We start from the raw sequence: 14074 nt of genomic DNA, 5'->3' as shown, positions 1-14074 counted from the left end.
TCAGTCAGTCTGACCCCGTCTATCGTCCCTCCTCTCCTTTCTCGTCCCCTGATCCCCCACTTCGCCGCCCCTCCTCCCCCTACTCCTCCCTCTGTGATGCTCTCAGACCTCCCTCTCCCTCTCCTTACTCCCCAAGCTCTCCCTTCTCCTCCTCCACTCCTCCTCCTCCCCCCTTCTCCTCTCTTTCTCCATACACCTCCTCTTCCACCTCACCTTCAACCAGTACCATCACTGCTCTACCTCACCTCCTCCCCCCACCTCCCCCAACCTCCATCTCCACCCAGAGGAGTCCGGTCTGGAAGGAGAGAGGGAGAGCAGAGGAGGAGGAAGAGGAACGGCAGCAAGGGGAGGGGGAGAGTGCCTCTGAAACATCAGAGAATGTGGGAGGTGTTTGGGGGCGGGGCCTTCTTCTGAGCCCCCACCATTTCAACATGAAGGAGGAGGAAGAGGAGGAGAGTAACGATGATGAAGAGGAGGAGGAGGAGGGGGAGGAGAGAGGAGCTGCTGAGGAGTTCACCTCCACCTACAGACCTGCAGGTCAGTGAGCTGAAGTGTCATTTGATCTAATGCTTCTGTTGTGTTTCCTGTCTGGTCCTTTGATTGATTGATTGATTGATTATTTGTTATTCAGTTCTGCATCGCTCGCTCTCTGAGGGTTCTCTGCTGCAGGAATCTCGATCGCCCCGCTTCCTGTCTGACAGCACCATCCACCGACTAACCCGTTCCTCGACCTTTGACCCTGAACCCAGCACAGACCCCATCACCCAACCCCCCTCCCCCCACACTCTGAGGAGACAGCTGACAAGAGGGGGGGGGTCTCTCCACCAAATGCTACTGCTGCTTAATGGCCCCAAGGTAGACACCAGCAGGGACCACTAGAGACCCATTATGGGCCAGGACAGACACGTAAAACCAGCAGAGACCAGTACAGACTAGACAAGATCAGTATCGACCAGAACAGAACAGTACAGACTAACAGACCAGTACGGAACCAGTAAAGAGCAATCTAGTCTAGATTGATCCCATATAGTCAGGATAGCAGATATAAGCACAGTCCAGTATAAATACGTGGAACCTAGAAGAGAACAATAGTGACTAGAAGAATCCAGTAGAGACATCTAAAGTCCAAAAGACTCTGTCAGAGAGCAATCTTAGAGTCTTACAGTACCACGTACAGTCTGGTAAACAAGGGGGAGTCTGATAGAACGAGTAGAGTCTGATAGAACCAGGTAGACTCTAATAGAACCAGTAGAGACTGATAGAACCAGTAGAGTCTGATGGGACCAGGTAGAGTCTGGTAGAACCAGTAAAGTTTGGTAGAACCAGTAGAGTTTGAGAGAACTATGTAGATTCTGATAGACCCATGTAGACTCTGTTAGACCCAGGTAGACTCTGACAGAACCAGTAGAGTCTGATAGAACCAGGTAGACTCTGGTAGAACCAGTAGAGTCTGATAGAACCAGGTAGACTCTGTTAGACCCAGGTAGACTCTGATAGAACCAGTAGAGTCTGATAGAACCAGGTAGACTCTGGTAGAACCAGTAGAGTCTGATAGAACCAGGTAGACTCTGTTAGACCCAGGTAGACTCTGATAGACCCAGTAGAGTCTGATAGAACCAGGTAGACTCTGGTAGAATCAGTAAAGTCTGGTAGAACCATGTAGACTCTAACAATCTGTTGTTCCGTTTGTTCAGGACTCTGAATTCAGGAATCTTCAGCTGAGGAAGAAGACCAGGACTCTGTACGTAAACACATTTGTTTTTGTTATTGTTTTTCTTTATACTTCCTGTTTCTGACTCTGTCTTCGCCTTCTCAGAGCTGCTGATGTCAGCAGTCGCCTGGCGTTTCTACGTCGACGGAAAAACAGTACCTGTTTCCATGGTAACAGTTTGGAGAAAGCTCTGAGAAACAACAGGTAGGAACACGTTCCCTCTACATTCCCAGACCTGAACCTGATCCTAACCTGTACTTTAAGACCAGAGGCCTGTACTACGAAGCAGGATCTGAGGTTATCAGGTAACTTCAGGTTTAACTCTGGGTTTTCAGTCCTGCGACAGTGGTTCACTTGTTACCGGGGTAAATCACCATGGTAAATTACGCTGAACTCCTAACCTGCGCAGGTTAACTTCAGAGGATCAGATCAAAACCTGTCAACAGCCAAACTACTGACCAATCAAATCACTGGAAAAACTGAGTCATCATTCCTACAGGATCCTGACAGGGACAAAAGAGTTCACAATAAAGTGATCAATAATAATGAGCAGTAGATATAAAATATAAATCAGTGGAATAGTTTTCCTATTTGTGTCTTTCCTTGTGTCACTCTGGTTTTAAAACAAAGCTCCTAAAAAATGCACAGAGAGTTTATCATGCTAAATAAATAGCCTATATAATAACTATTATTTTAATTTTAATTGAACAAAGATTCTTTAATCAGACAGATTACATTACATTCTTGACAGTGATGAATCTTTTACTCTCTTCTTCATCACTGCAGCTCAGAACAACATGAGGAGACTGTGACAATGATGTCTTTGATTAGAACAATTAGCCACATGCATTTAATTATTTCATCATTATAATGAACATTTCAGTCGGTCAAGCTCATCAGACATCAACTACTCCTCTCCTCTTCCTCTCCTCTCTGCAGCAGAAACAGTCTGACATTATCTTTAACTGTTTTACCTGCATCACATGTTCATAGTGAAAACACTCAAATGTAATGATAATTCATGCATTTATTTACAATATATCTTTAGATTGACTTTAATAGAAATTATATTTAGACATAGTTTTATTCCAGTCATGTGATCATATTGTCTACATTTTACCTTCTTGAATATCACTTTTGAATGTGGTTATAACCGAACTTACTGGCAAGTATCAGCATTTCTTCTCATATAATATTAAGAACTTCATTCATCGTTCAGATGATGTTGCTTATAATTAACAACTCCACCTCTTTCACATGAACGCGCTCGTAGCTGGACAGGTAAACCCAGGGTTAACTGAGCCAGTTGATAACCTGCTTCGTAGTACCGGTTATCAGGATGGCCAATGTTAGGTTCACTTAAACCAGATAACTAAAATTTATCCTGGGTATGTAGTACAGGCCTCAGGTCTGAACCATCAAACATATGACCTAGTAAAGACTGGTTCTATTATGTTGTATACTGGATCCAGCTGGGTCCTACTGAGTCTTACCCGTTCGAACACAGTTCTTAATGGTTCTGTCTGGTTTCAAGGGAGTCCTACTGATTTCAGCTGGTTTGTGGTATCCTGAGGTGCTGGTATGAAGAAATGATCACCGCTGACACGTCTTTACTTGGGTTAGGGTTAGAAAGAAGAAGAAAGAAGTTTATTTACAAGAAAGAAACAGTGTCAAAAATGCCAAATCCTGGAGTATCCCTGCCAATATAAGATCTCTCTTCTACCGTCTCACAAACCCCTCTATTTATCTGTCTCATCCCACCTTTGGGATGCGCCCTTCTTTTAATAGAAGGAGCCTTCATCCAAGTGGTCAACCATATCTGGTCGATGACCTCTGGTCAGAAAAAACCTCCACATCCTGAGTCTCTTATATCGTAGGAGACAGAAAACTCGATGGGTAAGCAAGTTTGCCCCCTAATGCACAATCCTTAAACTTAACTTACAATGAATGGTTCAAAGTAACCTTTGATAAAGCCTTAGTTGACACCCTTCTTGAACTTATTAATAAAACTTACATAAAGGAAGAACCTACAACAATTTAGACTGTTGAAAGAGGAAGAAATGAAGTGGATAATACACTACAGGCAAGAGGGTCCTTATGGTTTTAAAAGGGTCCAGCAGATTCTTACTGGTTCCTGCTGGTACTTACTGGTTTCTGCTGGTACTTACTGGTTTCTGCTTGTTCCTGCTGCTTCTTACTGGTTCTTGCTGGTTCCAGTGGGTCTGAGGTGTAATTTTTTTGTTTTTCAGACCATCTCTGGGGGAGGTGCTGAGGTGGGCGGAGAGTCTGGAAACTCTGCTGACCAATCAGTGTAAGACACTCTACTTCCTGTTCAACCAATAGTCAGTGAGGGGCAGAGCCTACGTAATGACAGTGTGTTTCTATTAGCTAAACAATCTCATCACCGTTCTCATTGGTCAGATGGTCTGGCGGTCTTCCGTCACTTCCTGAGATCAGAATTCAGTGAGGAGAACCTAGACTTCTGGTTGGCTGTGGAGAGATTCAAGAGGACATGCCCCCTAAGCAAGATGGCCACCAGAGCTTGGAAAATCTATGATGAGTTTATTTCTACCAAAGCAGCAAGACAGGTACCTGTCTGTCTGTCTATCTCTCCTGTGTTTGGTCCATTGACTGGTCTTATGATGCCACCTTCCTCTGTCTCCAGGTCAATGTGGACTCGTCTGTCAGAGAATCAACCAATCAGAACCTGCATCTTGGTGTGAACCCCACCTCCTTCCAACAAGCCCAGGATCAGATTTTCAGCCTGATGGAGACCGACAGTTACCCTCGATTCCTCCGCTCCCACCTCTACGCCCAGCTTGCCAATCAAGGCACGCAGACCGCCACAGTGTTGGGCAATCAGAGTGGAGCTGGGTCTGTGCATGTCAGCCAATCATAAGAGTGAATGGTGATGATCAGCCAATCGAAGGGTCAGATCTGATCAGAGCATCTCATTGGCTGGCTGTCATCTTCTGTCATCTATTCAGAGAAAAACCAACCAATAATAGACACTATCCGTCCAGGTGCATTATGGGAAATGTAGGGTCCAGTGTTTTTGGACTAAACATCAGGAGCTCGCCACCTCCTCCTTCAGATTTCTGGTTTTAATATTTTTAATAGAAGTGTTGAATCAGTTTGTAAAATCTCAAATGTTTGTTACATGAGAAGCTTCATGTTTTCCAGATGTTTTTCAGATGATTTCCAGATGTTTTCACCATTGATTTCAGAAGTTATTGTTTATAAACATCTCTTCATCTACTTGGTGGATTGACTTTCCCTCTGGTGCAACCATCAGGTCACATACAGAACAACTGACGTTCCCATCGGCCCTTGCTGTACGCTGTGTTAACTGCCAATAAGCCAGTGTTAGCATGCTAATGTGCTAAACTAAAATGGTAAACATAGTAAATATTTTACCTGTTACTAAATAATAGCATGTTAGAACTGTCATCTTAGGCCTGTTAGCATGCTGATGTTAGCATCGACTGGTAGCCTGTTGTTTTTTGGATTAACGTCATCAAACACCATCACAGAACATCCAGAAAAAATGTTTTTATTTACTCAAAATTGATTTACTCCTCATTAACATCCAGAGTAGAACCAGTCGATGTAGAACCAGATAACGTAGAACCAGTCGACGTAGAACCAGTCGATGTAAAAACTAGATAACGTAGAACCAGTCGACGTAGAACAAGTCGACGTAGAATCAGTCGACGTAGAGCCAGTCGACCTAGAATCAGTCGACGTAGAGCCAGTCGATGTAGAATCAGTCGACGTAGAATCAGTTGACATAGAGCCAGTTGACAGAGAACCAGTCGTTGGTGAACCAGTTGATGTAGAACCAGTTGATGTAGAACCTGTCTGAAAATCAGGAAAATAATAATTGAATAATAAGTTGTTTTTCAGATATTTAATTTTAATCTAGAAATTATTGGAGTAGATGTGTCCTGTTGTTACCTGAAACCTCCTCAGGTGTGACATGATGAAGTCTAATGGAAACTAAAAAATAAAGACGACTCAGCTGGGCCTCCTGCTTCTTCTTCTTTGGTTTTATTTCACTGCAAATCTCCATCCTCAAGCAGGGAAAACTGAACACCTGAAGGCGTCAGTCAGGTGTAACCAGATAATAACAGGTTTGTGCCTATGTGTGAAGTAGCATCAGCAGCAGAAGAAGAAGCTGTTGTCTCTGTGATTCTTATGATTCAATAAGAAAGAGAGAAACAGAAAAACAGAGAGAGAGAGAGAGAAAGACACAGAGAGAGACAGAAAAACAGAGACAGAGAAAGAGAGACAGAGAGAGAGACAGAGGGTGAGACAGAAAGACAGACGACTGACCTTTGTTCTATCATCATTTACACTGATTCACAGTCGTCAGTCTCTGTCACAGGAACGTGTTCATGTCTGTTGATGTTTCATCATGTTCTAAAGCAGTTCTCTGTTCCTCTGGTTCCTACTAGAATGTGTTAGTTACATTTAAACACAGTATCATTGATATGATATCTGTGTGTGTGTGTGTGTGTGTGTGTGTGTGTGTGTATTTAATACTGTGATGAACAGACGAATCAACAAGCCTCTGTCTGTAAGGATGTGTTTTATTACAGAAACAGGAAAAACAGCAGAACGCTGATCCGGACCCTCAGATCCTCAGACAGTGTTTTCTATCCAGCCAGGATGTGTTTGACAAACTCAGTGTAGTTGATGTGTCCATTGGCGTCCTCCTGTCCCACCATCAGCCGGTCCACCTCATCCTCCGTCATCTTCTCTCCCAGCGTGGCGAGGACGTGGCGTAGCTCCGCCCCCATCACTGTGCCGTTCCCCTCCTTGTCGAAGACCCTCAGACCCTCCACGAAGTCCTCGAAGTTGCCCTGCTCCTTGGAGCGCGCAACATGCTGCAGCATGGGCAGGAAGCTGTCAAAGTCCAGCAGCTTGACGTTCAGCTCCTCCGCCTTCGGCCTCCCCAGCAGCTTCAGCACCTCCTCGTTGGTGGGGTTGTGACCCAGTGCTCGCATCACGTCTCCGCACTGGGCATAGGTGATCTTCATCTCGCCGGTGGGCGTCTCGTCAAACAGCGTGAAGGCGTCTCTGAACTCTTCGATCTGGTCCGGACTGAACTCCACCACGATGCTCTTCAGATCCACCTCCGGAGGTTTGGACTCCGGCTCTACGGGTTTAGGAGGCGGGGGAGGTTCCTCCTTCTTCACCTCTGTCTTCTTCACCTCCGTCTTCTTCGGTTCCACTTTCTTTGGAGCCATGCTGCTGAAAAGTGGAGGACGGAGGAGGTGGACGAGTCGGGCTGTTTATAACAGCCAGAGGCAGGGCGAGCGAGGATGGCGAGAGTGACATAGAGAGAGAGAGAGAGAGAGGAGACAGCGGCCGACCAAAGATGGAAGAAAATGAGAATAGAAACACTCAGGAGATAAGAGACCGAAGATAAGGAGCTTCCAGAGGCAGCTGAACTGGTCTGAACCAGTCTGAACCGGACATGAGACTCAGTCTGACTCTAGTTAGTGTTGTGTTACCACATGATTGTTCTTCTCTGGCCCAGCATATGCCCAGATCCACGGCCCAGATCTGGCCCACATATGGCATGACTGTCAGATGCTACTTCCACATCTGGACCAGTTTGGTGCAAAGCCGGACTCTGCCCAGATGTGGAAATATGTGGGCTAGACTCTGTTTAATTTAGAAAATCTTTGATTTCTTGATTCAGCTGGTTCTGGTGCACAGCTAGACTCTGCCCGGATGGGGCAGAGTCTCGGACTTGGATTCGGACCAAGGATTCGGGCCTCGCAGTAAATGGAGAACATGGTGACACCTCAGGATCCTGGTTCTGGTCTCATTCAGGATCTGTCTGAGTAAATGTTAGTTAATGTCAGTAAATGTCAGTAAATGGGGAGGGGTGGGGGGGTTCAGGTCTTCAGTCTATTTCAGTGCCTTTATCTCCTGAGGTCTTGGTCTCTGTGTGTCATTAACATTCCCCACTGTGATAAGGACTGTGATTACCCATGATGCTCTACAGACGCCCCTCCCCCACCTGATGTGATCAGGACCTGGGGAGTTCAGTTTGACATAAACTGTTGATGTGTGTCAGCCTGGATTCAGTTAAAATGTGTGTTGTTTACCAGCTGACTGATCTCCCACAATCCTTCACTGTAAACGAACGAGTCACTGAGAGGAAACTACACCAGGGATTTTCAGAATAAATGTGAAATATTTCACATTTTATGAACCAATCCACCTTTACAGCCTAATTAACTCACCGGTCCACCTTTACAGCCTCATTAACTCACCGGTCCACCTTTACAGCCTCATTAACTCACCAGTCCACCTTTACAGCCTCATTAACTCACCTGTCCACCTTTACAGCCTCATTAACTCACCGGTCCACCTTTACAGCCTCATTAACTCACCAGTCCACCTTTACAGCCTCATTAACTCACCGGTCCACCTTTACAGCCTGGTTGTGTTTCTACAAACTGTCTCTAACTGTGTCAGAGGAAAAGCTTCAGTAGACGAGTCAGAGCTGAATCAAACTACAAGCTGAAGTTTAGTGATGGAGACACTGAAGTCATGTGACCGTGGTGATGAAGTCATGTGACCATGGTGATGAAGTCATGTGACCGTGGTGTCATTGGTTTATAACCTAACATTAGCTGTTTACTTCTGATTGTATTGAGGCTTCAAACATCATAGATGTTCATTAGCAAAGATGATCCTGCTGAACTAAACCTGTCAGGATCAGAAACGGATGATTACTCTATAATAATCACATTGGCTGTTTATGGAGGGAACTAGGGGGAAGCTGACTTCACTACAAACATACATCATCTGTTTGTTACTGTGTATTAATTACTCACTTAATTAAGTTAATTAGTTTCCCACTGGAGCTGGCCCATTGTGTGGAGCCCCTGCAGAGTTGGTTGGTGAACCCCAAACTGAGTTAGCTACCTGTTGTCTGCCTGTCTGTTTGTTTTTCTATGCTATCTGTTTGGTCTGTACCTGCTCCTGAAAGCTAAGAGCCTGGTGGACGTCTTGAGGGAAACCACCCACGACAAACCCTCTGACCAATCAGCTGTCTCCTCAGCTCTGAGTTCGTCTTCTCCTGTAAGCACAGGTTCATTTACAGTCAGGGATGGGTTCAGGTTCAGGTTCAAGTTCAGGTTCATATTCAGGTTTAGGTTCAGGTTCAGGTTTAGATGGACTCACCTGTTTTGCCAGCTCTCTGTGACTCATCATTTTTGAAATAACCTCCCACTTCCTGCTGGGGGAGGCGTGGCTTAGCAGCTGCTTCCTGAGCAGATCGTCCAACGAGATGGCTCTGAGGTCGAAGCAGCGAACTAAGCTTGCTGTCTGACTTCCCTTCCCACTTCCTGGCCCACCTGTGGACATGAAAGATCCAGAGTCATGACCCAGGTTCAGGATCCAGAGTCAAAATCCAGAGTTATGATCCAGAGTCAAGATCCGGAGTCATGACCCAGGTTCAGCTGTTGTATGTATGCCCCCTGTCCTTTGGGCCTGTTTTCACCTTAAAGCACTTGTCTATCGATAGGAAAAAAAGCTTTAAAAAACAAAATCACACCCAAACTAAAACTGTCTCACCTCCAGCAACTGAGGGACGAGCTGGTGAGACAGGTATTCCTTCACTTCTCTGCTGTTCATCTTCTTCCTCTCTTCTTCTCTTGTTGTCTCTCGTCCCCTTCTCTTTCTTCTTCTTGCCTCTTGTTTTTATTCTCCTTTGCTGTTTTCTTGTCAGCAGATCTATCTATCTTTGCGGCAGCAGAGTGATGGTGTCTGGATGACTGACAGCCCCATCAGGTGGATTGAGCTGTTGCCTTGGTAAAACCTTTATTTATTTCTGTTGTTTTTGTGCTAATGAGGCTAACGAACTATGGAGTGTGACATCATCTGTGTCTTCTTCTGTGGTTTCAACAGTGCTGCACTTTGATACTCACAGGAGACAGTTTACTGCACAGGAAGTACTTTTATTGTGACACACTAACTGCACAAAGTACTTGTGACTGAGTCCACTCTGCTGAACACACATAGATCTGTGTGTGTGTGTGTGTGTGTGTGTGTGTGTGTGTGTGTGTGTGTGCGTGCGCATATTTGTGAGGCCCACAGCAGAAGAGCAGCATTCTCTAACTTCGACTGAATGGACCTCAACAATGCAGGAATGTGTGTGTGTGTGTGTTTGGACAGAGGGAGGCAGGATTTGGAGCCTCTCTTTGGTTACTATGGTAACTGTGATGAAAGCCCAGAGGGGGAGTTTGCCCTCTTTCTCTTTCATTGTGTTTCAGTGTGTGTGTGTGTGTGTGTGTGTGTCTCAGTGTGTGTGAGCGTCGACCAGCTGATAGAGAGATTTCACTGAACAAGACGAGAGCGAAGGAAAGAAAGAGAAGAGAAAAGCAGCTGAAGACGAGGAGACGAGGAGAGAGCATTGGGACGTTGAGGTAACTCGGACAGAAAAATGTTTATTCAAACGTAATTTATCGTCTTGTTGTTTTTGTTTTGGTAGACAAAGAGTTTTTTTCAGAGAAACTAAGAGAAGTGAAACTTTGAGAGTCGTCTGTTGAGACTGAAGTTTTGAGGCTGACGAGTTTCTGTGTCATTACAAACAGTCTGTGTCGTTTTCTCTGACAGCCACCAGGTGGAGCTGAAGAGAGGCTAACATTTAAAAGACCAGGGACACAGTGCCACTGTGTATGTGTGTGTGTGTATGTGTGTGTGATTAGACTGAGCTTTTGTGTTGTTGACCTACTTCTGCTGAAGCTGAATGACTCCAGACCAGAGCTGGTCTCCGGAGACCAGGACTGAGACCAGCCTGCTCTCTGTTTGCTCCTCAGTGTGTGTGTCTCTGTGGCCACACTGAGGAACATTAACTCCGGTCCTGAACAGACGGGATCTGGCCCAGGTCTTACATGTACCCTTCACATCCATTTGAATGGGTTCATGTTCTGCAGCTCACCATTGCAGGTCCAATCAGGGTCTTGGAGCTTTTTCTGGACTGGGACCAGTGTCACAGGTCTCAGAGAGACCAGCTGCTTTCCTAGGCTCCATTCACACGAATGGGTCAGTAAAAGATAAAAGATGCTCGAGGAGTTGCACACTTGTAGATTTTTTCTCTCCCACAAACAATAAACATAACTGTTACACCTCAAATCCTTCATTGCATTAAGAAACTCATACACTCAAATTTTTTGCTACAGTGACTATTTTATACAACTACTACTTCCACTGTCACAGGTGCACCAAAAATACCTTCATGATTGCTCCTCACGTCCACACAACTCCAGTTTTCAAGCACCAAAAATGGAGACTTTTCTGCTTCCCCTTGGTCTCCATGAAGACTATCCAGGTGTGGCAGGGGACTACAGTTGTTCTCCAGTGTAGACAACAGAGCTGTGGTTGAATTACACTTACCTGATCTGTAACTTTGCCTCTCATTTCCTGTTCTACTATCTTCTCTTGTGTAGGTTTAGACCCTCCCATTGATGACATCACCAACATTGGCCCTGCCCACACACCAACAGCTCCACCATGGCTGACAAAGAGCTCTCTTCTTCTCATCAGAATGGCAGGATTGCGGGAGTAGTTCCCAAAAGTTCTCCAACCCCTCACCAGAATTGTGGTATGGATGCAGAACTGGGACGCCACAGTCCCAGGGACACCAGTCCTCTTCCGAAGGCGCACACTGCTCCCAGCAGCAGGACTTCAGTCTCCACCTCACCCCTCAGGACCCTTGGGGGTCTTGTGACTCCTGTTCTAGGGTCTGGTCCTGAATGCAGCTCCAGCTCCACCAGACCCCAAAGTCAGAGCCTTGGTTCTGCCCTGAGCTCCAGCACCAGAACTATTGCTAACAGGAGCAGGGTAAGTCTCCCCTGCTGCAACTGTAAGACCTGTAGTTCTAAACACAGATTTTTAAAGAGCTGATCGATCAGGTTTCAACATGTGACGAAGTGCATCTTTTGCTAAAATGTTTTTTTTTTGTTTTAAAAATGAAGTTTACAAATTAAATATGTTTTTCATATTTGTCGCTCAGTCACACGCTTTTGTCTTTACTAATCTGGATCATTTTCCTCTCAGATGAACACAGCAGCCAAATCTAGAACTAGTCTGACACCACTTACATAAACAAACAGGGCTACCTACATGATGAGGTCTGATGGTTTGTGAGGGTGGCCTGAATTATTGTTTCAGTCTGTGGGGGTTTAAGTCACCAACACTGAAAATGAGAACGTGCACCCAGTAACTCTTCACTCTCTAATAAACCTGACTGTTCCTTGTTGTTGTAGCGCAGGAGCAGCCAGCAGGAGGAGTCGGAGGCCTTGTTAGACCTGATCCTGGAGTCACAGAGTCAGAGACTAGATGACCAGAGAGCCAGCATAAATCTGCTTCCTGATCCAGGATCGGCTGCTCTGTGTGGGGCCTGCAGCCCCGACCAGCCCCACCTGCCCGTTTTGGACTTCTACTACATGTTAATACACTACCAGGTAACATGTCACATGTAAATATTGTGTGTTAATAAAATCTGTTTTTAGGGCTAAAAAGGTAATGACACTCATGTTTGTCTTCAGTGTCTCAGGTTAAATTCCCAGAGTTCAATAAACAAACCTCATTTGGTTTGAGGCACAAAAGTGACAATTTTAGTTCAGAAACAAGCAGGACACAAGAATCTATACCACCAGGTTGGATTACATGAATGTAACTGGAATCAGTTGGTATTAAACAGGCACCCTTTACCCTGTATGCGATTAACAGATGTTGGTAGGACCCAACTGCAGCACAAAACACCACAAGTAAGATTAGTAATGACTTTTATTTGCTGGAATGAGGGGAAGCAGGTGCACAATAGTATAGTTCAGGTTACTACACAGGACAAATCTCTTGGGGTTTGGGGTGGACCCGGGGGCCGGGGCTGGAGAGTTGTGAGTCAGGTGTGTGGATCGAGGTGCCTGAACTTGCACACACTGGGGAAAGTTCACCAGGCACCAATGGTACTGTTAGGGAGCAGGCTGGAGACGTAGTCAAGGGTGCAGGAGGATCAGAACCAGGTGAGCAGTCAGTGGGGCACTAGAACCAGGAAGGAGCAGGCAGGCAGGTAATCAGAGTCAGACAAAGGATCAGGAAACCAGGAGGGGTACTCACAAGACGACCACTGCGACGTCAGAGCTGGAGAATGCCAAACAGCCACAGGCAGACGGTAACCAGGAAGAGCACAGGGAGAACTCGTGGTTGGGGACAGAAGGCTGAGGCGTTTACCAGAGCAGAGACAAGGCAAGATGGTCAGGGACGAGCGGAGTCGATACCAGGAAGTCAGTCCGGAGAAGACCGCTGGAAAGTCTTGCATGGGTACAAAGAACAATCTGGCAATGAGTGAATGAACCGGGGATGCATATATACTGGCTTAACGAGTGATGAGATGCAGCTGGGAGCCCAAGGTGTAGCTGATGAAGTATGTGTGGCCGGTGGTGGGAGTGAGACAGAGGTGGGGTAGGTGGAAAATTACTGAAGCTGCAAGTGAAGGCAGAGCAGGCTGTGACAACCTGCCTGTACCCTGGTTTAGAAACCTGCTTGTTACTGTGGTTTTTACAGACCTTGTTCATGTTGCCAACTGTAAAGGTTCAGGGTAAAAGAACATGTAAGAACAGGGTACAGGAATAAACTGGATACAAGGTAGGTACAGTATATAGGATACAGGAAGGATAAAAGAACAGGTAGGAGCAAGGTAGAGGTTACAGATAGATAGATAGATAGATAGGTACATAGATAGTCTGCTCTGCTGAGGACTGCTAGTTTTTTGTCTTGTTAACCTGCTGTCTCTGATCATTAATCAGCACTGGAGGATTACACTGGTAACTGGTTTCAGGTGCACTGAGGGAACAAGGAACAGGTGTAGTTTAACAAAGGAAAATGCAGGGTCTGACCAGGGTCATCATGTGGGGTCATGGAGGGTTTCACTGACCAATCTCTCCGTAAATCTTCAATTTACGGAGGCAGGCAAATTTAGGAGGGTCTAAAATAAAGAGAGTTGCAATCAAGTTTGTTCAAGAGGGAGAGAAAGTTAGTAAGACAGCAAGGAGGCAAGGCAGCTTAGAAGGTGCTTGTGATTGGGAAATGCAGGTAGATTTAGGAGGAAAGCTTGTTGTTCCCCAGGAAATAGCCAGTACAAAGCTAAGGCCTGATATAGTCTTGTGGTCTAGGAGCAGAATGAAAGTATATTTCATAGAGCTGACTGTTCCGTGGGAGGCCTTAGTTGAAGAAGCATATGAAAGGAAAAAGCTCGGGTATGTAGAGTTGGGGGCAGAAGCAGAGCAGCGAGGATGGAAAGTTAGGATTTGTCCAGTGGAAGTAGGATGTAGAGGA

The 14074-nt window shown here is 45.7% G+C and overlaps 2 protein-coding genes and 1 pseudogene across 2 annotated transcripts in view; 2 read left to right on the top strand and 1 right to left on the bottom strand.

Annotated features, from left to right (window-relative positions):
• The window catches only part of LOC111646090 (regulator of G protein signaling 3-like), an 18443-nt gene extending 12706 nt beyond the window's left edge, over positions 1 to 5737 (top strand). Inside the window, exons 21-27 of the mRNA XM_087170845.1 lie at positions 285 to 537; positions 632 to 855; positions 1695 to 1741; positions 1817 to 1915; positions 3961 to 4022; positions 4133 to 4299; positions 4377 to 5737. Of these exons, the coding sequence (XP_087026971.1) occupies positions 285 to 537; positions 632 to 855; positions 1695 to 1741; positions 1817 to 1915; positions 3961 to 4022; positions 4133 to 4299; positions 4377 to 4610 (1086 nt within the window). The 3' untranslated portion in view covers positions 4611 to 5737. The remainder of the gene's footprint in view (positions 1 to 284; positions 538 to 631; positions 856 to 1694; positions 1742 to 1816; positions 1916 to 3960; positions 4023 to 4132; positions 4300 to 4376) is intronic.
• A 548-nt stretch (positions 5738 to 6285) lies between these two features.
• On the bottom strand, positions 6286 to 6991 carry LOC111646086 (myosin light chain 4 pseudogene; annotated as a pseudogene).
• Positions 6992 to 9861: 2870 nt separating this feature from the next.
• Positions 9862 to 14074, top strand: part of gpsm1a (G protein signaling modulator 1a) — a 7515-nt gene continuing 3302 nt past the window's right edge. The window contains 3 exon segments of the mRNA XM_023395488.2: positions 9862 to 10161; positions 11185 to 11578; positions 12004 to 12201. Of these exon segments, the coding sequence (XP_023251256.2) occupies positions 11249 to 11578; positions 12004 to 12201 (528 nt within the window). The 5' untranslated portion in view covers positions 9862 to 10161; positions 11185 to 11248.

This window comes from Seriola lalandi, unplaced genomic scaffold, assembly GCF_002814215.2.
Source record: "Seriola lalandi dorsalis isolate HSWRI2012SDOR001 ecotype SW California unplaced genomic scaffold, Sedor1 jcf7180002054964, whole genome shotgun sequence".
In the NCBI taxonomy this organism is placed as follows: domain Eukaryota; kingdom Metazoa; phylum Chordata; class Actinopteri; order Carangiformes; family Carangidae; genus Seriola; species Seriola lalandi.
Note: the sequence above shows the minus strand (reverse complement) of the source record. Positions and strands in the feature narration are given on the sequence as shown.